The sequence below is a fragment of the Charadrius vociferus genome, unplaced genomic scaffold (assembly GCF_000708025.1).
Source record: "Charadrius vociferus isolate BGI_N301 unplaced genomic scaffold, ASM70802v2 scaffold52, whole genome shotgun sequence".
NCBI lineage: Eukaryota > Metazoa > Chordata > Aves > Charadriiformes > Charadriidae > Charadrius > Charadrius vociferus.
Window position 1 is genome coordinate 1570557 of NW_009647572.1, and position 25244 is coordinate 1595800.

General features: G+C 36.3%; 1 protein-coding gene across 1 annotated transcript in view; it reads right to left on the reverse strand.

Moving 5' to 3' along the window:
- ARID2 (AT rich interactive domain 2 (ARID, RFX-like)) overlaps positions 1-25244 on the reverse strand; it is a 106370-nt gene that overhangs the window by 79023 nt on the left and 2103 nt on the right. The window contains exons 2-3 of the mRNA XM_009880878.1: positions 24994-25087; positions 23817-23914 (exon numbers count right to left, since the gene is read on the reverse strand). Of these exons, the coding sequence (XP_009879180.1) occupies positions 23817-23914; positions 24994-25087 (192 nt within the window). The remainder of the gene's footprint in view (positions 1-23816; positions 23915-24993; positions 25088-25244) is intronic.

The window sequence follows — 25244 nt, forward strand, 5'->3', positions numbered from 1 at the left end:
TTTTCATTTGTCTGGTTAGCACTAACTTATATAATTTGAAAAGCAAACAGTTTAATACATTAAATCGACTGTGTGCACGAGAAAGCTCATGTCAAATATCCACGCATTTGGAATAGAGACCTGAAATACAAGGGCTATACAGATAACCCTGTAACGACCTACAGGAGGATTCCATGTACAGCAGCTTGGTTCAAGTCTTGTTGTTTTACTTATTTAATTCAAGCCCTTTGGAAGAAATTTATTGTGTGTCTTTACAATACTGTATACAATGGGAACCAGATCTCATTCAGAATAACACTACAAATAAGTGATAAAATGATCACTACCAGAAGGTGTATCTCAACCATTACGTACTTTTAGAAAGAGTACTGTATTTTCACAGTCGTAATCAGCAGATTCTACATTAAAAGACTGTTACTGTGTAGTGGTGCAGGTATATGCGTACAAATAACCCCAAGGGAAGTCTCTCAGTCACTTTTGCAGCCACCTCAGGATGAAAGGTAGATCCTGACTTCCACTACCTGCCTCCTTCTTAGACCTGACAGGAGCCATCTGGCCATCTCCAATCACTTGCAGTTGCTGCCCGCTTGAAGTAAAAGTGAAGAGTAAGGGTGAAGGCCATGATGTGCAACATTCACAATCAACCAGCTCACTACTATCAACTTCTACTTTCAAAACTATAGCATGTACCAACCATCAGATAAACCATGCAATATTTAAGTGTCTGCTCAGAAAGACAAATTATTTTGCTAGACAGCTAGTAACATGAAAATATAAAAGCACCCTAACTGAATTACACACTCAGAGCCAAAGGTTAAAATTTTGCCAGCATATCAGATCTCAAATAATTATTTTTTTTTTTTTTTTTCAGAAAGCCTGATCCAACTCGTATGAAATTTAGAATTTATTTTAACTGGCTTTGACTCTCGTTCACAAGCAAATCACGGAACCAAGAACACAAGACGAAGACCTTCAACTTTACATCCAAAAAAAAATGACGACTGCCAACAGCAAATAGCAGTGTAACATTCTTCACTACTCATTCAAAATGACTGCACATTTTGATGTTTGAGCACATTTTCAAGGCAAAAGTAAGCACATAAAAATTATAAATAACTGCTTTAATGAAAATACCAAAAGGCACTACAGATAGAAGAAAACGTTAGTTATTCTTTAGTTTATTTTCTACAGTGAGTTAGAAAAAACACACACAAGAGTAATTTCTGCCCATTACTGTAGTAAAATTTGTTTTTCTTCTTCTAATTCTCTTGAAATAAATTTCTAGTCAAATAATGGAAGCTCTGATCCTGATTTGTTTCCAGATACTTTCTCCAGTGTCGTCAATTATTGAGAGATACCTGAAACTGCCTAGTTAGTTCTGCATTTTCTAGAAGTAACTACATCATTACTGATCCCTTCTGTATTACCACACATTTTTAGTGAAGCAACTAACTATCTTCCCCTATAAACTACTAACAAACACTGAAAGCCATAACAAAACACAGGTAGCAGAGCCCTGGAGCACTCTGCTACAACAGATCTGGTAACACTGTCTCTTGAGTCCAAGGGATGCAGGAGTTGCAGTGGGGATTAGTAAGAGAAATAAACAATGATTATTATAAATGTTTCAAGATTAAGGTAGTGAGCATTCTTTCATCGTGTATAGTCTATTACTGAACTACCATAATTAATAATTAATTTATCTGTAATGCTTTTAAATCATATTTTAAGATGTTTCAAAAAAGAAAAGTAAATCAAAAAGACTGTGACTTACTCCTAAATCAATGTCTTGTCTAAGTCAGTAGGCAGCCTATTCCCTGTTGAATGCAACACGCTTTGAGATTGCACATTTGGATATACAGCTCATACGCAGGGTGAAATGTCTTTTTTAAACCATAATTGATTAAAAAGAGAAAAATTACTAAAGGTAGTCACATGCTGCAAAAGCTTGAATGGTTGTAAATAATATACAAAGTCATAGGGCAAGATTCTGTCATTCATTTCTTCACACAACTGATCATTTTTTATTTTAAGGAAAGTATTTGTTGGATAGTATCTTTCCAAACCCATTCTTCTAACCATTTGTGCAACTGAAATACCCAAAAAAAGAGCTGTAAACACTAATCTACAAATACGTGACAAACGCAAATTTGTTACTGGACACTACTTCAATGCCAGGATACCCAGCATTTCCAGCTCTAAACACAGAAACTTCACTAACCTTCATGCAGAGGACCAAGCAGTTTGAAGACACTACAAAATGCATGAAAGGAGGTGCTAAGAAACATTTACACCAGCACTGCTGAAGTGCTAAAGCAGAAACCTGTAGTACTGTTCAAAATTGCAAACATTTGCCATTATAATTCTACATGTCAAAAGATAGACAGACTGATAGATATCTCAATATACGTGTCACTTCATATATACCAAGGCAGATGGAACTAATGACTTTAACTTGTTGAAAACTACACTAGTCTGAGTTATGGATGTGTGTATGCAGTAATAAACCATAACAGTTGTTAGTTTGGTTGATACTGAAAGTACAAACAAGACATTTATGTAGCTATTATTTTAGCTCTAAGAAAATGTGAAATTAAATGAGGTAAACTAACCTTAAATAATGGATACAAAGATAAAACCATTGTTTGGAAGGTAAATGGAAACTTCAGAAATAATAATGCCACTTAGCTCACGTGCAGTATTCCTTACAGGATCTAAACAGTGTAACACAGCTTACCTGTCCAAAACTTTAACTGGTCTACCCCCTTATCTGTCAGATTTGGGAACAGCCAAGATATATATCTAGAGGACAAACCCAAAAGCACTATTTTCACAGTCTGAATGCTCTATATGCTCCAAAGTTTCTTTTTGAATTTGACTTCCACTTTGGAGAAAGAAAAGAAAGTCATCAATGTTTACACACACAACATTACGAAGATTAGATAAATTTTTCATTTTAACTTGCAGGGAAAAAATGTTAACTTTTCAGATGCACTGTATGTTTTTTCTTGATAGTTTAGAGTGATCATTGGTAAATGGCTATGATAACAATTCTATATTCAGTTGTTTTCTTATTAATACAACATTCAGTTTTTTGCAACTGGCACTTCAATAACTGTTTTTGCCTCTTAAATATTTTGAATTGAGATACTCTTTAATGAATCAAAGTAAAAAAGTGGTTAGAAAAATAAAAGGTTCTCCTCTTAATGATAACCGTAACTAGCCATAACTGACATATACCATAATAAAAAGTTCACTGAAAGAAACTATGTTACAGATGTTGCAGCAATGCTGTAACTTTCACTAGATTCTACAGCTTTCACAGCCTTCTGCAGCTTAGTTTTCCCCCTTTTAATAATGTCCACATTTAAATGAAATCTGCAATATTCGTATTTTGTTTCATCTTCCAACTATATCTCATATAAGCAACTATAAAACATCATTTAAAAAAAACAACTGCAGAACTTCCTTATTTTCCCCTCACCTGCAGTATTCAAAACCACATCACAGCCTAACGAGAAATGGAAGTCATTGAAAAACCACACTTCTTTCAGTGTTGGAAATTGAATATAATTGAACAACTAGTTCTACAGGTGTTTCAAGTTTAAAGGATGCTCTGTCTTACAGGTGTGGCCTCACTACCTAAGAAGCATAAAAATGACATACAAGCAGCATTTGTCATCCTATCTATAATCTGACACTAATACCAATACAATCAGATAGAGAGTCTATTCTGTTCCATTATAGGCAAATGTGACAGAACCAATTCCTCCCAAAATACACACGAACAGATTTCTGGATCTTCAAACAAAAAACATGAGTTGCATTTATTTCCTCTGTCATAAATTTCCAGTATTGCCTTGCCATTTTCCATTAGCATGGAAAAACCAAACAGTTTAAAACACGATTAACCTACCTAATTTGCTGCATCCTGAAAGATAACTATTTACATGTAAGTTTCATCATAAAGCCTTAAATCAGGTAAATCCCATTGCCTTAGTAAGTACTGAAAGTAAGAAAAAAATGATTTACACTAGCATATACTACATAATGTTTCCCATTGAGTAAAACTCTTAAAGTGCCATGGATAAGAAAATACTGCAGAGACACTAGATGCTGTTGTACTTCATTTTAGCAGTCTATTAATATTTTTTCAGTGAACTGCATTATGAAAAAGTAACAACTAGTATTCTAATTTCTGAGACTAACCAATTCAATCACCATCGCTGGTTCCAACTTGACACTGCTTCTAAATCACAAGTTATCAATTCACAATACTAATGTTTTGTGAAATATTACACACTCCCATCTTTCCTATTCCCACATGAAAACATAATTCCAAATCACCATATCGTAATACTCTGCACAGGAACCATTTGTGATACCATCATCAGGGATTGCAGCATTAGATAACAAAAAAGCAAGAGACTAATCTGAGCAAGGATTTTATTTTCCTGCAAATATTCCCTATTATAAAACACATTTTAGAATTGCCCAAACTATACTGTGCCCACTTTTTTTTCCTGCTCAAACTTCTCCAGAAAGCATTAGATGTTCTTCCATTTCACAGTGCTTATAATAGTGCTTCTGTGAAAAGCCCAAGTGTCAGCATGTTACTGTATTGGTTTTTTCTTCTTTTTTTAAAAGACAACAGTAAAGAAAAGACTACTTATCTTTTGTACCGTCTTTATACAAAACTTCATCTTTTATTGGCGCACATAAATATGGCTCTTGGAAAATATACCATTGAACAGCTTATATCTTGTAGATAAAACTTCTTCCATTTTTTAACCTTCCAGACTCTCTCATTTAGAATTTTACATTTTTGTATGATGTGAAAAAGCAGTGGAAAAACTATTCTTGTTAAAGTTACTTAAAACTATGCTGCAAAACCAACTGTTCGTGGTAGCTCATAGAAGTTCCTAGGATATTACATGAATGGTCCCCTCTTCCTAACCCTTTATATATCCACTATCAAAATCAGAGTATGTCTAGGAACTGCGTGGAAAGCCTTCAATCATCTGAAGAAAACATGTAAATGCCAAATCAGGTAAATAATTCTGACATTTCCTAAATTCTGTAGGGTTTGGGGCTGTTTTAAATACAAACTCCTATTAAATCTCATTTCCTAAAAAAGAATAAGAAAATTACAAAGCAACACATTACCAATTTTTTCAATAGCCCGATAGTACTAGAGCTTAAGAGGTAGAAAGTAATCACGCCAGACAAGAGTCATAAGCTCTTCGTATCATGAGTTAGGGAAGACAGAAGCCAACTTCCCCCTACCCCTCATCAAAAGATGGGAAACTTCCGCTGTATTTGTTCAGTTTCCTGTGTTTAAAAAGGAAAAGGGGAAACTGGTGCAATTGCAAAAATTTCAGAACAGGAAGGTCCTCAGAAAAATGAAACTGTTCTTTCCCCACCATCACTACTCCTCAGTTCCAAAAAGAACTTACGTACCATCGTGGCTACAGCATATGTATCTCCTTGCTCTTTTGACAGTGACATAGGTACCATTCATATTTAGCTGTCATTTTGACGTGCTGTCAAATTAACGTGAAGAATGCAAATAAAGAAGTGAGAAGGGGAAAGAAAATTTTAACTACCTAAAATGTAGGTATGTATATCAGAATGTAACAACTGGATGAATAGAAAGCACTTTACTAACTACAGGGCCTTGACCTTGCCAAACTGCAGTAGTCTGCTGCGGCCAAAAGTAGTTCTGCAAGTGAAGAAAGTTTGAAATTACCATAAAGGAAGAGGTAAGTAAGGAACTGCTAGCAGCTTCTGTACTAGGTTAAATGTAAGACAACTTACCTCTGTCCACAACCATAAATAATTAAAGCAAAAACCCAGAACAAGAATCCTTATCCTTTTAATTTTGAGTAATTATACAAATTGTCGCTCAAATAAGTGCTTCTGACATTTTTGGAACAAAGGAAAATTGTTCTTGGTTAAAATACATTATTTTAACTGTAGATAAATTAATTGTTCCAAATTGTTCCAAATTTTTCCAGAGTTTAAGGGCTTCTTTAAAAGCCAGTGGGGATATTTTCCCTCCAACCCACGACACAAAAAAACATGAGCCACTCTTACCAAAATTATATTACTATAAAATTCTACTATGCTAACCATAATATGCGAAAAATACATTTAAATATATGATTCAAAGATGTTTTTATTATTGCAACAAAATTCGTATCTTTAAAATATTTTTACTTTCTACAAATGTTACTTTATTTTTAAAAGTGCATGTTGTAAAATCTTATTACATATTTAATGTTTTGTAGTAAATGCATATTCAGAACTATTTCTTTACCAGAATTAAATCTGGTTTATACAGCATATATTCGGTGTGTAGGGTAGTTCTCAAACATACAATAGCAACATAAGCACATTTTGGGTTAATCAAATTACTATTAGGTAGCTATACTAGACCACACACTTCACATAAAACTCCACACGCTGAAAACTTCTTCTGAAACCAGGGAACTCTGGCACTATTCTTGTCCCACTCAGAGAACATCCCCCATTAAAAAAAATCTATGGGAATTAGCATTATTCACCTGCTTGAGAGGAAAGACAAACACACACACTACCAGTCTTTAAGTGACAAGTAAAACATCACTACATAGAAGCTTAATTACGATTCCTCCTTACTCTTCCATACAAGTGATATGCAGATATCATCAGCTTTATACTAGGTATACAGCTGACACTTCTACTGTTCTTCTGGTGTTTGATTAAAAAGTAAAAGAACTAAAGTAGCCTCTTCACTATTTCTGCAGGAAGGCAGTGATTCCTTCAATTCATGAGCAACATATAATATTAAAATCTGGCCAACAGAGCCACTCTTAACTACAGGTGAAGTAACTTATTTTTGGCATCACTATGTAAGGAAGGCCTAAAAGGGATTGATCTTAATGTTGTAGGATAACAAGCATTTTTAGAATGGTAAAAGAAAAGTATATTTGCTTACCTTTTTGCATGTGTAAGGACACTGTTTACTCCAATGCTGAAATAAGGGACTAAATACACAAAGACTAGTACCTCTAGTGAAAGTTTACAAACAGGTAAAACACCCTACATAATCAGAACGGCCTCAAACATACATAAAAATGCAGAAGCAAAAGATTGAGAAGGACAAGCTTGAGAAATGTTAGAGGAAAACTGTCTACTAAAATTTGGCGGTAACTGTATCCCTAGTTAATCAGGACACTGGCATTTAGGTTTTAATTTATCTACACAGAAATTCAACTACTACCATGAACAAAGGAAGTTCCTAATCATAATCTAAACTTCCAAAACACTTCAACATAATGAGACAGGAGATACTAAAACTTCCTATTGCAAGCTGAGAAACTGCTCCTTTGTGAGAAAAGTTTCTTGGATCCATACTTCTAAGACAGAGGCTCACAGACACAGAATACCTAGTGCCAGCTAGCTCACAATGAAGCTCTTCAATTGCTAAAGTAGACTTCCACTGCCATCATTTCCTTTTCAGTAAAGAACTTAAAAAAAAATATTTAATTAAATCAATCTCTTAGGTATGAAATATTACACTTGCTATACATCTGCAAAATACAACTCCATCAGTCCATTTTCAAGTCAACAAACGTTTCTTGTAAATAACATTTTGTTAAATTGAAAACAAGCCTGCAACCTTCAGGGTGAGAACTACAGTACATGAAAACTTGCAATCAAACACCTTTTGTAAGGTGTTCCTACCAAAAAATCTTGCCAACCATAGGGAAGGTTAATTTCACATACTCCACTGCATTACTGAATATGAATATGTAGTATTTTCTAAGACTAAGATACATCTGTTTTACAGTAAGAGCAAGAACCACTTGTGGTAGCAGTGCTCAAACTTTTAGTTAGGTAACTGTATCAGTTCAGGCTCAGGACTGTTTCTGATAATAATAAACCCCAATTACAGGTCAAAGTACACGCAACTGGAAATGGAATATAGTGCGACTCCACCCATAGACTGCATTTCAACCTTGATTATTAAGAAAAGTAGGGTGCTACAGAGAATATCCTAAGAGGCAGTTGACAGATGAGCACCAGTTTTAAAATTCTGAAGTACTAATACAGTGCATGAAAAAGTGGTAGAAGATCAACCACTTGCTCAAGGAGATGCCACTTGCACAATAGCATAAGTGTTATCAATAAAAAGCATACCTATCCATTTTTTTTAGACAAAGATTAAGAGGTAAAAATCAGTCCTACAGATGATCCCATTTCACACTGAGATCAACATTTACTTCTCTTTTGTTTGTTTATGTTGGAGCCTGTATATTCTTTGACTCCTCAGTTAACGTGCACGTGAACATTTGAACATGAGTGCACAGAAAAATCCACGAAGACTGAGATACAAAGAGAAAAAAGGTAAAGCAACAATGTCCGTCACATCCAGCAAGTAAATATGGTTGTTCATCGGCATGGTCTTGCAGAAACATACTTTCATGGGATTTCCTTCCACTAAGGGAAGATGCTTTTGCCTTGTGTAGCACCAGCTGGATTATTCCCACAGTTGTGGTCTCTGCTCCAAACTGATCAACACTTAAAATTTAAGAGAGGTACATAACAGGAATATGTTACGCTTAAAAGTAAAAAGAACAGAAACTCTAACTGGTACATTCTCTGACAGTCTTTTTTTTTTTTTTTAAATACCATTTGAATGGCTTGAAAAAAAAACCCACATTCAAAAAATACAACAAACTTAGTTATAAGAAAATAAATACAAAACATTACATAAATAATGCCTCAAATATTCTACTAGATGGCTTCTGGAATTTATCATCTTCTTTTTAGGCATTTTAGTTCCCACTGTAAGAGATAACCTATCAAGGATTTGAGCCCTGGCAGACTGTAATCTAACAGTATTTGTTTTCAAATACCTCTCCATCCCCTCTCTGCCAAAAGGTCCAGATCCGTACTAAGGACTGTCTTGTTCCCTTACTGATCATATGTTACAAAATTTCCTAACCATGAAGCATTTTATATTTGCTTTCTTACGCTCTATTTTCAACCTTAACTGTCAATTTTATATTGCTCATAATCAGCCATACATTTCCTGTGTCATTATTATTAACTCCATGCTATTTGTACTCTTTTCACCAAATACCCTCATGGTACTATCATAATTTTGTTTGATTACGTGTCTTGATTCAGAAGAATTTCTCACGGTCAAGGGAAATGTTTTCAAAGATAATTCAGTCTCTTCTGCACTCTCTCTACTCCACAAATCTACCTGTCTCAACACTTGTAACTTTTGGTATCATCTTTTGATGAACTCTGCCATTTTACTTTCCATACTGCATTAATTTGTCTATGGTTGCCTCCTTGATCATCAATGCATGATATTCTCTCAATTCTGCTTTTTGCATATAAAATCTATATACACATAAGCTTTCTATGTGACAACCTGTGACTACGAAAGCTCTCCTGTTCTAGGACTACTCCTGGCAAAACGTCCCTACTCAGCTTTCTTGAAAGTACCACAAAAATAACAACCTTTTTCATCATCATGTACCTTCATTTTAAAACTCACTAAGATCCTCTGATCTTTCTCTCTCTTCCTCATTTAGTATCCACATACCTACTACTCTGAGACCTTCTGAAGTTTTTAGTAATTTGATCATTCTCATTAAATTGCTGCTCCATTTTAAGCACTAGCCAAAAACCCAATTTATCTCCATCTGTAAATAACTTCCAAGAAGACAACACAACTGTTAAGCCCTGTAAATTACCGAACTGACAAGACGTGATCTACTGTAGTAAAAACTAGTTAAAAAAGTGAGGGAAAAAAAAGATATAAAGAATGAATACTTGCCTTCAAGTGTGGAGTCTTTTCCTCTATATTCTCTGTTTTGTTCTTCCTGCTTAGTCTATAATGGGGCTTCCCTGGGTATGCATGACAACCACCACAAATTTAAATGGAAGGCAAACAAAAAAAAACTCGCTCTTTTCAGAAAATTAGCCATAAGGCAATATGAATAACTTACCAAACTTGATCTATTAAAAATAAACAAATAAATAAACTATCGACAGAACTAGGCAATACAAGACTAGAATCTGCAACCTTGTCTCTCTGCAGCTAATGTAGTCAGCGGAACCCTGATGCAGGTCTCCATGAAAGCAGACCTCTACAATTTAAAAAAAAAAAAACAAAACAAAAACAACAAAAAACCCACTCAACAAAACAAACAAACAAACCCCACGACAACACAAGTCCTCACAGCCACCAAAACCCTAAAAGCAGAGGTCATATCACTACTGGGGGGCAACACCAGCAGCACAGCAGCCACTCAAGGGAACAGCAGGACTGTCTGCTTGAAGAAGGATATCACAAGCTGCTATGTAAGATAACAGCAATAATTTCTGATGCACACAGGCAAGAAAGAATGATGACCTATGCTCTTTTTCCACCCTCCTCTATGCATTGAGGTAGGGCAAGAGGTAGAGAAAGGAGATATGTACCCATTTTATATAATCTGTTGTTTTTATTCTCTGGAGACATCAGTGTGGCTGACACCTCAAGAGTGGCAATAAGCACTATTGCTAAACACAAATTTACATTATTTTTTAGTAAAAAAGAAATGCAAAAATTATTTAATAGCAAAAATCATTCCAATCAGCAGAAACAGGAACTATGTAGCTGCATGATAGTATCTGTGTAATATGGTAGAAATTGCGGAGTTGCATGAAAAAAATACAGTTTGCCCACATCTTTGACTAATTCACCTGCCCTCTGCCCACTACCTGTTTTGATCAGAACAACCTACATTCTGTAACTTGGAGTAGTTTTAAACAACAGCCAATTTATACACTGTGCTTAGAGAGCTGAAATTTCTCTCTCCAAATTACACAAGCCTAAGGCCCAGGACGAGCAACAGCTTCATATCACACATGACCAAGAACTGTCAAAAAGAAACAGTACTTTGTACCTACTTCCACCCGTAAGATCCAAACTTGGTCTCTAAATCTTTGTGTTTGTAGATATATAAAAAAAAAAATCTCAGAATTTTTGGAAGTTTGCTCCATTAAATCTTTTCCTCTCTTGTTGAAAATTCATTCTTAAGATATGTGTAATATTAGAGATGGGACGGGATGTCCACACAACCTATCCCATACTTAAGCTGACATCCAGTCTTGTATATGCTATATATATACATACATATATAATAAAATTTATGCATTTCTATATAATCAATATTCAAAAGAGTATTCATAAATATTACTAATTTTCTCAAAGTGACAACAGCATTTGAAGAAACCCTGACTGTTCCACAACCATATCCTTCTTAGCTTTCTTAAATGCAGCAATGCCTATGAAGAAATATTTTCCAAGATGAGATCTTTCTCCCTGCAAGCTCTTTAAGGAAGAGATAAAATCCTTTATTTGATTACATGCAATTTTATGCTTTTATGATATTTTAATATAAGGATAAAAGTAACAGTAATTGTGATGATGAGAGATTTTTTTAAACCAAAATGAAAATGGTAAATTCAGTGTTAATGAAAAATATAAACTAACAGAACAGAAATTAATTCTGTTCACGCAGCACTGGTAGTGCAAGCAAAGATGCAGAAGAACCACTAGATGGTTTGTACCAGTAAATCAGAACCTCACTGTAGAGAACAGATTGTGCAACTCAAGTAGAAGACCACTAAGCATTTCACAAATAATGACAGCCTTTACTCAATAGCGACCCAGCATCTGCACCACAAGTCAATTAATGTCCAGTGACCAACTTAAATGGGGGAGTTGGCCATTAAAGACTAACTTACCAGCATTTGATTACATAACCCCTCCTTCTTCTACATAATCTCCCCCATCCGTCCTTCCAAACAGTGTTCTCTCCACCAACATTCCCACATTCCTGCCTCCTCACCCAATGCATGAATGCACCCAGCTCGCTCTATATCCACATTCCTTTCCTTTGCAATTCGATTACCTGTGCTCAAATGGTCTTCTCTCCCCCTCTCATTAAAATACCTCCAAACACCTTGTCTTCCCTCTTCTTTGGCCTACAGGCAATTATAAGGCAGCATGTGTTATTTGGCCCAACTGGAGGCAGTTAGCATGTGCCTCCCAGTGGGGTAGCTGAGTGCAAGTGTCTTCTGCCAGGCTAGCAACCTACTTACAGCCCCCCAAGCTGCACAGCTGGATCAGCTGGCTGCCTGGTCAGGAGATGCGCATCTTCCCGATGGGCAGCTGCCAAGTAAAAAAAAAAAAATGAAGTCTCTGATGCCACAAACCATAGCAAACACATACCATTTGAACCAAAAGAGCCCTGAGGAAAAAGATACAGCCCTGAGAGTCACTTCCACCTGGTGGCCTTCTACAGCAAAATCCTGGACAATGCACCCTTTGAAGTTTCCTCCAGTAAGGCAATCAGACCAACAATCCTGTACATTTATATTGTTGCTGTACATTATATGGGATGTGAACAATCATATTTATGTCGTGTCTACTTCACCGTAGCTTTACATGATTATTTCCACAACCTAAAAAAGGTTTTCATCATATTTATTTTGATGTTGTGAGTGCTGTAAGTCGACAATACTACAGATCACACTATACTAGTGAAATTATATTAAAAATGAGCAAATTCTTTGATAAGTTTCTGAAAACAAGAAATAATGGTAACAGCTTTTTGTTTTCCTTAGTTAGCTAGATCACCAGGCAGCCCCCCCCTCCAAAAAAAACAAGCTTAAATTGATTTCCTCATATAAAAAACAAATCATGTTGCTTTCATAAACTCTTTAAAAAGAAAACAATCACCAAACTTCGAGTCTGCAACTTTTGCTTACATGCAAAGACCTCCCGAGGACAACTAAAGAAATGAACACACTGTTTGCACCAATTTCAGTATCTTAAGTTTTGAATATATCTTTATTGACTTCACTTTTTCGGTTTCTTTCCTTGCTATAGCAGGCACATTTTGTGTTAACATACATGTTCCAGATCCTACACATCTGACCTTTACAAGCACACTGCAAAACTGACATAGGATGCCACCAATTTCAGCCTAGCTCTGAAGAGGCATGAAGTTTTCCCCAAGCAGATCTACAGAGAACTCCACATGGGCAAAAGCACAAACACAGCTCTTACAGCAGATCTACAGAAGCACCAGGTCACCATAAAAATAACAGAGTGGTTTTGCTTTCTGCAAAGCACATAAATTTATGGGCAATCATAATTTTAAACTGCATCACACACAAATACATACAGAAATATATCAGCACATTTAGCGAAGTTGGGTGTTTGTTTAGAGTTACATGCAGAACAGCAATTTATTTTTAAGTCACCTTTTTTGATATTACTTAAGCATTTTCTTCAACAGCTGGACTAGCTCTGTTTAAAATACAATTAAACTGCTTATTAGGTGAATGAAAGATACTACTGAAAAATGGGATTTGTGTACTGGTAATATAAAAATCTAAATAGAAGAAAAAAATCTCATATTCATTATGACAAAAAAACACCTTTCCAGGAACATAACCGTATTTCAGTAATAACAGCATATTGACTATAGGACATATTAATGAAACAATACTGAATGTGGTGAAGTCATTGTCACCAAGTATTGTATTTTGATTTTCTAACCTCTTACACTCTTACTATGATTCCATATGCATTGACTAACATAACATCTTTCTAATAAATAACTTCATGTTATATAAACAGAGAAGCACATGGCGTTAAACAGGATACCAAGTTTAGCTAAGTTTGACGGAAAAAGTACTTTGAAGCATTTGGAAAAAAAATGATTGCTAAAGGTATTCCAAGCTGTACAATAGTTAGGGCCCTGTATATTCTTCCAATCCAATTAAACACACTAATTCACTACAGGGGTCAGCCTTTGCACATAATTCTGCTCAGAAACAAAATCTTCACTAAAAAAACACCAAACCCAAAACTGCATTTCCATACCTTAGAGTTACAAAAATGACCTTGGAAGAACAAGCAAAATGCACACCAATGCTGCAATGCCTGACTAGGTCTGCAGAGTACCTGAAAGCATGTTTTTCAGGTGTGTGAAATACCCTTTAGATATTCATCTGGATCCTGTGAATTCTGCATGTCCACAGCTGCAGATTTTTTTTTTTCCCCACGTACCATAGAATCTATTATCATTTTGCTGTAAAATTCAGTATTTTACTGTTGCTAGGCACCTGACATTTAGTGTTTTGTCCTTTTGCCCTTTTACCTGCATATACCTTTTCCTTCCTTCAATTTTCTTTACAATTAGGAATTCATTTGATTACAGTAAATATTCCATGTGCAGTCAATGGGTACAGACATCAAGGGGTCAAGGAACAGAAGATGAATTCCAGCTTGTAGTCAAAGATTGAGAAGATGATGATTAGCAGAGAATAAGAGACAGAAAGACCTGTGAGCTAGGCAGCCAGGGCAAGCTGTATTACAACAATGAATCCCCTTCCACCCACAAGCAAAGGAAAGGATTTCTGAATTGGCCCATGTGGGTAACACCATGGAAGCCAAGACAGTGGGGAAAGGATGCCCAGAAAGCACACTCAAGACCTCCTCAGAAATAACTAATACTGAGATTAATCAATTACCATGTTGAATGATGAGTCAGAACTATGTGTCTATATACAAGGGGGGAAAAAAGGTATCTCACAGTGCTACAACAAATTAATACTCCCATGAAATTTATTCCCATTTACCACAGAGAGCACAAGGCTTTATTACAAAGAATAATCTCTAGCGACAAAGTTAAAGTTGCACATTCATACTTAAATGAGGCTATTCCTGATTTTTTTAATGCATTTACTGTGCAACTGTGGCATTATATGAACATATATTGTCAGAAACGTGAATTTTCCTAGGTTTTCATAGATGGTGTTGAGGGGAGAAAAGTGTCCAAGAAACAGCTCTGTAATCTCCAGTGTTTCAAAGCTCTACTATCCTCCCCAAACCTGCAGAGGACATATGTGAATTCTGTAATGTGGCACTGCTTACCTGGCCATTGCCTGGATTCTACATCATTTAATTGAGGTCACTAGAACCCAGATACTCCTGAACAAAATAACCATGTAAGGGAAGAACTGTTCTTAAGTTTATTTCCACAAGTTTTCTTTTAATACAAGTATACTTTAAACAAACAAACCCCCCCACAGTTCTACACCTATCCTACACCATAATCATTATTAACATACTCAGAACATGCTAGATTTACCTCCAAAGTAAACTATTTTCATTTAGCTTAAATTAAGCCCCTGGGATGTATCCCAAGCAAAAAGTTACCCAAACACATTATGTCCCAGTAATATATGATTTAGTGATTTACAGAGCTGAGAATCTCTACACGTGGATTCTCATGGAAGCACAGCAACCTTTGAACTAGGAGGCAGAGGCCAACCAGCAAACGTCACAACACGTAACAATGGAGAAATGCAGGCAGCCATAAGTATGAACCATCTAAACTTCAGCAAACAAACATATGAAAAGTCCAGCAAACGTTATAAAAGGAAAGTTCTCTCTGAATCACGAGGATCACCTTACTTTACAGGATTTTTATGTATTTTAGGCAGCTACGGATTGACAAGTAACACTGTAAATTATTCTAAAAGACTACTAATCTGAACAGTTGCTCCTCCCACAACAATAAAAAAGGAAAATAGCATGAACACAGTTCACTCTAGCAGACAAACATGCTTCAGTGCATCATTCAACAGAACTCCACTCGCTTATAACAGTATGCAATCCCTCTTGCAGCATAGCTGGCTTGCTACAATTTATCTGGAGTTAAAATAAAATGCATGCACATTCAGTTTAAAGATAGGAAAACAAAAAGTAGAGAACTCAGTGTCACTACCTTGTTGCTGAAAATTTAATTCAGGTCTGCTTAGACTTGAACTCATTGCTCCAAGGAGACTGTATTTTACATCTGATACCTAGCTCACTAATCTAGTACCTCAGGCAAAGCCTAAGCTCACTATTCTGGGTACCATCTTGCTGTTTTATTATCCTTCCTTAAGATAAGCTTCTTTCTTTCAACCGTTCCAATATTTCTCTGCTTAGGTGTCCCAAGTTTATTTATTCCCTAAGGAATAAAGATTGTTCTTCCTCTCATCTATGCTATATTTTCTGCTTCTCAACACTGCAGAGGGCAAACAAGCTTATGAATAGTTCTATTTTCCTCATATATTCCTAATTTATATTCATTTTCAAATATTTAAGATATGACATAGAAGCATGAAGAGACACAATCCCTGCATTAAAGAGCTTACAGTCTCACACTTCTCTGTGAGACAGGTAAACAAACATCAGTATACCCACTTTATAAATATGAATAAAAAGATGGCAAATGATTTAACTAAGGCCACAGAAGAAATATGTATCAGACTGATAACCAGAAACCAGATCATGTGATGGGATCTCTGGCCTATACCCCATACCCTCTATGAACTGCATGTCTTTTAATAATGTAGACTGGTACTACAGTTACTCCAAGTAGTCACATTTAAGCCGCAAGACACCTCTCTGACACTCTGAACAAGCATTTTAAAACAAAGCACAGCAAAACAAAACACAAACAATCCATTCTCATAATCTGTTACATACTTAGTTTTCATTTTTCCAATTCACAGAACATAACATTATCCTGTTTTATTTTTCAAACAGTGCTTCCTCAGCTATAGATTAAAGAGGAATTTTAAAGATAGTAAATAATAGTAGCCCCCTTTTATGGATGGTTTCACTGAGCCTCAGGAAGAAGAAATTTGCCTCAGAACTGGACTCTGGCATTATTAAAAAAAAAAAAAAAAAAAAAGAAAAGGCTTTGCTGTATTTGGATTTCATTCCTATTTGACATGCACTCTCAAAGTAACAGTCTGAATCTGTGTACCTCTAGTACCTCACCTGTAAAACTTAACAAATTAACAAATTATACTTCTCCATTTCATTGAAGGGGTTAGGAAAAAAAGAGTATGCAAGTCTTACCTACTAAGGTTTAAATGCAAATAAACAAGGTAATTAAAGCCTATTAGCTCTAAAATAAATTTAAAAAAAAAAGTCTAAAATTCCTTTTCTTAGCCCAGGCTTATTCCACTTCACAAGGAAAGAAGCAATATCCTTGCATTCCATATGCATTCTTGATCTTGTTGTAATATGCTTACCATTTATTCAAACCTAAGACGTTACCACAGCTATGAATAATTTTAAAGCATAAATTAATTTTGACACTGTTTCAGCTGAAGATTAGAAAATAGTCTTAACATATAAACTCTCCACCAATTATTAGAAGATTCAGTAGGTCCTAAAAGTCACCAAGTTATTGTAGTGTTGCCAGAGACTTGCTCTTTGTAGTAATAACCTAGTTCTGACATCTGTCTAGATAAGCTTTCAAGTTAAACAATCGGAATTCTGTATTAAAACTGAAGAACACTGACCCCTCCCCAAATAAACCAATATATTTCAGCTTAACGGCAGCGATTTAGGTAATTTCTAACAAAAAGCTTGCAGAAAAATAATCAGGAAATGAAAATATGTTAACATTCATCGCGCTAATGTTTCAGTACATTTTTCAGCAGTAACGAGGAGTTTACCCTCTGGAGGAAAAGCTCAGAAACTTTGATAGAGGACAAAGTCATCTGCATAGTGACTAGTATCACAACATAACTCTAAGAAAGAGCAATTTTAAGGTAGCTATGTTTCCTTTCACCTGCTGCTTGGTCTCTTCAGAAGAGGCCTAATGCAAATTTTGTGTTATAAAAGTTCTATTTTCTTCTAAGCAGATTCCCAGCAACTCTGACAAGACAACATCTATTCAAATAAACAACTTCTAGTGAGAGACATTCTAAGATGTTAACAGCCAAAATATTTAATTCCCCTAAACAAAGCTTTATTGCATGAACAGTAACTAGTCTTGATTGTGAATGCTGACTGTATGATTACAGTATAACTAAAATAAAATTCCCCCTCCAACTATGTAAAATATTCACTTCAGATTTAAAAACAAGGCCTCAGACATCTGACTGAAACACACGTTACAATTTTTATCTCGGGGCGTGGGGCAATATTTGAAAAAGAAATCATAAAAATGTCATCCATGTATTTGTTTCCTGTCTTCCCAATGACCGCAGGATTTGTGACAAAATTAAGTGCAACAGATTCTGCAGGTGAAGTCTGTAGTGTTGCAATAAAAGTCTGTAGCTATGCAAGACGAAAGCCTTCATTACAGTGTTATTCAAGGATGGACAGAACCTGTAAGGTCATCTGGTCCATTTCTCTGCCAGTCCTGGCTTGTTACCTATTGCATGTGTATCAGTGTCCTGACCAGGCTAGTTCTGAATGACCCATGGCGTGGGTTTCCCCCCTACGCCGCTTGGCATACTACTGAGAAGGTATACAAGTATATCTTGGGGGTTTTTGTGCTGCCATCTGCTCTGAATTTTCTCCCTTAGTTTCATCTCAGCTTACATGTTAACACAGCCTCTTATTTTTTTTAAAATTAATCTCCCTTTTAAGTACTTAGGCCCTTAAAAATGCTTGTCAGATACCATTTCCCCTTCTCACCCAAAATCTTCATTTAGCCAAGGAAAACATTTATTTCTCAAATCTTTTTAAAAAAAATCACTCAGTCCCTTCAGCCTTCTTAACATTCTGTTGCTCTTCTCTAAGCTTCTGTTAAGTTGCCCCACCTGTTGCAAAGGCCATGAAAGCAAAAAAGTACCCCAGATCCAGTCACACAATCTCATACAAAAACTCATCTCCCACTTGTTCAATGCCTCTGTGGATGCAACCTAAACTCGTTCTGATTTTCACAAAGTCTATGTATCATATTGCAAATTGGGGCCTGTTCCTCCTGTCAGAAGCATGCACAAATCCCTTTCATATGAAAGGGAGTTGGGTGCACACAACTGACAGGATTATCAGGCCCATGGTATCGCTCCTATCCCTTTTTCAGCAATACTGCTTTCCAGGTTATTCCCTCACAATGAATACCTGTTTTGGATTACTGTCCCTCAACTGTTTTAGCTTGCATTTTCCAAACTAAATCTCATTTGTATTTTCCAACAATACACCTAATTTCTTTAGATAACCTTTTCTTTTCTGCGCTGACTTGCATTTAACTCTTACCACTATCATTGTCTGCTAACATCGCAAGCGTACTATTCACCTTCTCATAAAGTTAATCAATCCAGACACTAAATATGCCTAAAATGGCTAAACTTGTATTACTACATGCATATGTACGCACTGGTGTTACTCTTTTAGCACCTAAAACTGCTGTGACTCACCACATCTATTCTTTATACTTTGTTCTATTTTTGTTTATGGTCCTTCCAATTTCTCCTTCAGATGACTATTCACAGACATAAATAATTTGTTAATGAGAGATTTTGAGATGTATTTGCATTTTAGAAAATATGTAAAATACTACTACAGCTCTAACTTTCTCTTCATCTGCTGGGGCCTTGAACCTGCAGTCAGATGTGGCAAGCAAGCCAGTCCTGTACTTCTCCATACTCACTGATCTTCGTGCAGATGCTGTTGCAGTATCAGATACTAATTTTAAACACTGAGCAAGAATAACAAAGAAAACACTTATAAAGTAATTTTGCTTGGAAAGTTCCAGGCTGCTTATTATTGTTTCCCTAATATTTCTGCCATTATTTTACTAGGAACAGAATCCCTTAAATTTACCTAGTTCTTGCTCATGCCTTTTTTTTTTTCCCTCTCCTTTTCCTTCCCCCCTCTTTTTTTTTATTAAAGAAATCAGTACTGTTATTCAATTTCTTAGAGGCATCCTGAATATCAAATGACTTATAAATATCTTCAAAACTTTCAAGAACCCCCTCTCTTTTTTGTCAATAATTATTTTATATGGTCCTGATTTTTAACTGCTCACACATTTTCATCCTACTATATATGGAATTTCAGGAAATTCAGTATAATGGCTTGTCTTAACAACTTTATGCAACCTATCATTTATGAACTGACCTCTTTCCTCTCCACTTGACTTTCCATTACCTCCCCAATATTTACAACAGCAAATACTTATTCACCTTTAACTAGTATTAACTCATTTCTCCTGCCTTTACCAGAAGCTTACCATACACACCTGCTTCCCAGCTTTCAGAAATTCTCTCAAGAACTGAGACTTAAACTTACTTTACCTGACACTTTGTCTTTTCACATAGTTTCTCTTAATGCAGATAAATACCTTTTAAAAGCAACATTATTTTTAATTCAGTTAGGCATACTTCCTTTGCACATTTAGTTTACAAGGTCTCTCACTCCCCAAGAACAGATGAAGGCCCACAACAGAATAAATGTATCGCTTACGCTTACATGAAAACCAACAGAACCTTACACTAGCGTATGTGGACACATCAGTCCAATTCTTTGTAGGACTGTAACCTAATCAACCATTGACATAAAAAACAGGCTATATTGCACATTAACTTTCTTTTCACCTACTGTACATGTTTACCAACTAACAAAAACGTAAAAGCATGCCCACATTACTGATGTTTACATTTATTACCCCATATTAAAATATTTTCATTAACATTATAAAATAATCTTTAGAGAAGCATTTAGAAAATGCTTTACTAATTCACCTCAATTGAGATGAAACATCTAATTTGCACTACATCCAAGGGAATTACACTCTCTGATGCTGCAGAGACTTACAGAACTACATTAACAAGTACAGTCTATCAATGGTTATCGGCACTGTGGCTTTTGACTGCTCACTAAGAACCACAGTGCATAAATTACTTCACCTGTCAGACAGCTCAAAGCAACACAGGCACAAAGTTTGAATGGTTCAGATTTTCCCTATTATGAATAACTTTTTCCAGTGAGAGAAAAGAGAGGGCAGTGCAAGGGAGAAGGGGTAGATAGGATTGTCTATCATATATTCGAATATCACCTATCATAAAGCCTATCAGATTTGTATCAATAGTTTAAACAAGTCACATCTTTAATGAAGCCTAACATACATTCCCAAAGCCACCCAGCGAAATTCCACAACAGACAAAATGAAAAAGTTATTTAAACAAAAAAGGCACACCTCACAACTGCCTAGAAAAAACATAACCTGATGACTGTTTTGCAAAACATTTGGTTTGATCAAGCCAACAGGACTACTGACGTCACAAATAATACAACTTTCTAAATTATTTACATAGTAATTTGAAGTCAAAATGACAGCATTATTAGAGATAACACAGCAAAATGAGCAAGTGGTCCATGTAGCTTGAGATCTTATCTCAGTGAACATGGTATGCCAGATGTTTCATAGAAAGAGGCAACTATCATCACAAATGAATCCAAATCTGCAAATGTATGCACGTAGGTGCATACCACTGAATCCCTCTGAATTCAACAGGGTCCCATCTGCCATGCAGATCCCTCACTTTACAGGACACACAACATATGATTGGATAAAATTGTATATAAAAGTTGATAGGCCTCAATTTGTTTGGCTTTGTTTGCAAAGTCATTACAATAGTGAGGCCAAGATTATAGTCATACTTAGGACTCAAGAGGAACATTTTTTTCCAAGGGTAATTGCTCAGCAGTTCATGAAAATCTAGCTCTATAAGAAACCTCAGGTTATGTTCTTCAACACAGACAAACAAGAGCCTTTTTACGAATTTATCATTAGAGCATTTTTTTCTTTCCCGATAACCAAATCCCCCCTCTCCCCAAACCTTCTAAGTTAAAGCTAAACGCATGTTAACCTAGCGGAGATAAATGTGTATATACAGTCTTATTACCACATATGTAAGGAGGTGAACTCAGCTGGGAAACAGCTCACATCAAACTTAAATTATATGAGAAGCAACAGTGAGTAAAGCAGTAATTTAGAAAAAAACAAAAGACAAACCAACCACTAAAAACCAATCCACCCCAAAACCAACCTTGACAGTTTATTTCAGAATGCCCTAAGTAAATCACAGACATTATGATAAAACCAACATTTTTAAAGATTCATCTTAACTGTATATCAACTTTTTTCCTAAATTCCAAAAAAATAAAAAAACTTTCACTTATTTGTATGTAATCATTTATACATAATTTCATCAACTGTATTTTAAGTAATGTCAATACCAGCATGCTATTAATAAAAATAACATTTTTGTATGTCTGATTCTAAATTAAAAAGTAGTATCTTATTAAAAATTAATAGTCATTAGAAGGCCAAATTAACATTAATTGTGTTAACTGTCACAGCATATAAATGCTTTCAATATACAGATGTAAACACAAATGACATACAACCTACTGGAAAAAGTTAGGCCATTCAAACACTTACAAAATATGGAAATAAAAAGGAAAGGGTAAAAAACAAAAAACTGTAATTTTGCAAATTTTATGTAAAAATTTAGTCAAGTAATAGACTATACGGCCCAACAGAAAAACTCAAAGAAAAAAACTGCTTTCTATGATCCAAGAAATCTTCAGCAACACTATCTCAATACTATGCAGTAGATGAAAAAGGAAAAAAAAAAAAACAAAAAAAAAACCCACACACAGAGGAGGACATCCTAAAGTGAGCTTCCCACTTCTTTCCTAGGCCTGCTAGCAATCATAAACTTTGCTAAAGCTATTAACAATGGTAATTTCTTTCCTTAGTCTGGATCTTAAAGCAGTCATATGTCACCACCAAAAAAAGAAAAATTCAGTAACTACAGATATCTGACTAAGGTTTTCCAGACATCATTGTAACTCAATAACTGCTCCACTATGCTACGAACTCTACAGCTTCAAGCTGGAAGTCAATCTAGGACAACCAATAGAAAGTGCACCTGTACAATTACTGCATTTCCTAATTCAGAAGGCCTAACTAGAGACAGATAAAGCTTGTGTGTACTCAGATCACCAAAACAGAAGTCCAAAAGCCCATACATCTTTTGTACATATTGCACATCTATATTATCATTAACTGCAATGAAAAATATCATTTGTACAATTCACAAACAGAAAATTACATTCCTTAACCAACGTACATAAAACTTTATTCTAAATGAAATATAATTGTCTATATATAGCATCTAAAAACACTATAGAAGCAATAATTTTAAATTCTTTCACACAAAGAATCACCAAAAGTTAACAAAAATATTTTTTTAAAAAAGTCATCCAGCAACTAAACACACACAGTAATTTAAAACATTCAGTATGAACTCCATGCTACATTAAAAAATAAACTGCATCACAAGAAACAACCTGTATCATTTCAAGGAATGTAATCTTATTTTTAAAAACTGCAGAAATCCACTATTCTTCAAGTAACAGCAAAAAATTATTGAGCTCTTTTTACTCTAAAATAAAAAATAATGTATGCAGCTAGTAATTGATAACAATATAATTTATCCAAAGCAGTCTACCTTCCTGCAGATGCATTTTCATTCAATGCCTGACCCCACTGAGCAGTAAACAAGTTTACACGTATCAACACATTTCAGTGCTCCAAAAATTAAGCTAAGTTTCTGTAACTACAATAACATGATCTCTTAGTAACAGTCCTTCAGTACCGTAATTCTAAAACAACCACTAAAAATGGCTCTGACAGATATTGTTTATGTACTCGGGTTCCCTTCAAAGTTTAAGGCTTGCAGACGTAAAATACAAATAAAATAACTGCAAAACAGAATTACCTTTAACTGATCACTGCACCAGACCAGGAAGGAAATACAAGTTCTTTCTGGTTTATTTTACAGCATTTTTAAAGAGTTAGGGGTATTTTTATTATTGCTCAGACTGAAAACCAAATATAATCCCACATTCAGAAATACTGCAACAGCTTGATAGCACTCACCGCAAGTAATACTGTTTTAAAGCGAAGGCAGCGTTAGAACAACTTCTGGGAAAGTTAAACTCCTCTACAATTTCTCCCCACTGATTCTTCTCTGATACCTGTCAAAAACAACACACAGGCCGAGATACACAACGTACACATAAACACGTCGTTGACAGCGAACATCACAAAAAAACCCCACAAGCTGCCATGAAGCAAATACGTAAATATATAAAAAGAAATAAACGAGAATGTATATGGGATTTAGGACTATATATTTTACTGACAGCCAGTAGTATTTCCCCTTCGGGAATAATCCCGCTTCTCACCGGTATTTTCCTTTATTTATTTTTTTAATATACACATTATTTATTTTTTTTTTCGAGGGGGGGAGAGGCCGGGAAGGTTTGTATTGTTTTGGGTTTTGTTTGTTTTTGTTTTTACTGCCTGGACAATAACCAATCGGGAGTCCCTCTGTCGCCCCCTTTTAAATCCTGCCGCGGTCCGTTAAAAAAAAAAAAAAAAAAAGAACCCAAAGAAGTTTAAAATCCGTCGGGGCCGCCTCGGCGGGGGCGCCCCCTGGCCTGCGGGGCGCGGGGGCCGCCGTCCCGGGGGGTCCCCCCGAGACAGATCCACAGACACAGAGAGGCCTTTCTTTTGAGGCCTACATTTCTGTCCCTAGCCTTGAAGCCTAAAGATGGCTATTTGATTACACACCGTCTTGGGTGCCCCTTTTGTTATTTTTCTCCGGGAAGGGCTCGGAGGGCAGCGCCCGGCCCCCCCCGGCTGCGAGGATCGTTTCCTAGCCCATGCTCCGTGCCGATTATCGATGTTAAACATGCCCGCTAATTTTGAGTTGCACTAAAACTGCGCTCAGACTCTCTCCTCTCTGTCTCTCCCTCTGTGTGTGTGTGAGAGAGAGACACACACACACAGAGGGGCTCCGGCGGAGGCGGGGGGGAGGCACGGGCGGGGTGTGCGCCGTACCCCCGGATCCCCCTTCATCGCTCCACCGACAAGGCCGAGCCACCAACCTGCCTGTCTGCTCGCTTCCTTCTTCCACCCCCCACCTTCTCTAACCGGCTTTAAATAGGACGGTTCCCGGCCACCCCGGCTCCCCCCGCCGCCCCCGGGGGTCAGAGGAGACTTTTGGGAAGAGGTTAGTGGGAGGGAAACCCAAATTAAAACTTCCACTCACCTTCCCAAATCCGCCTAAAGTGGTGACTCTGGTGTAGAGAGCGTGAAGATCCAGCTCCTTCCCACCCACCACGGGGATCTTCTTAAAAGGAGACCTGCCAAAGGAGATACACACAAAACACCACAACTTGTCAGCTCTGCCCCCTTTTCTCCCCTCGCTGGGGCTGCCGTGTCCTTCAGGGAAGGGGCTGGAAGTTGGATCTGGTCGGTTTAAAAGCCTCCCCCCCTCCCGTCCCCTCTCCCCATTTTCCT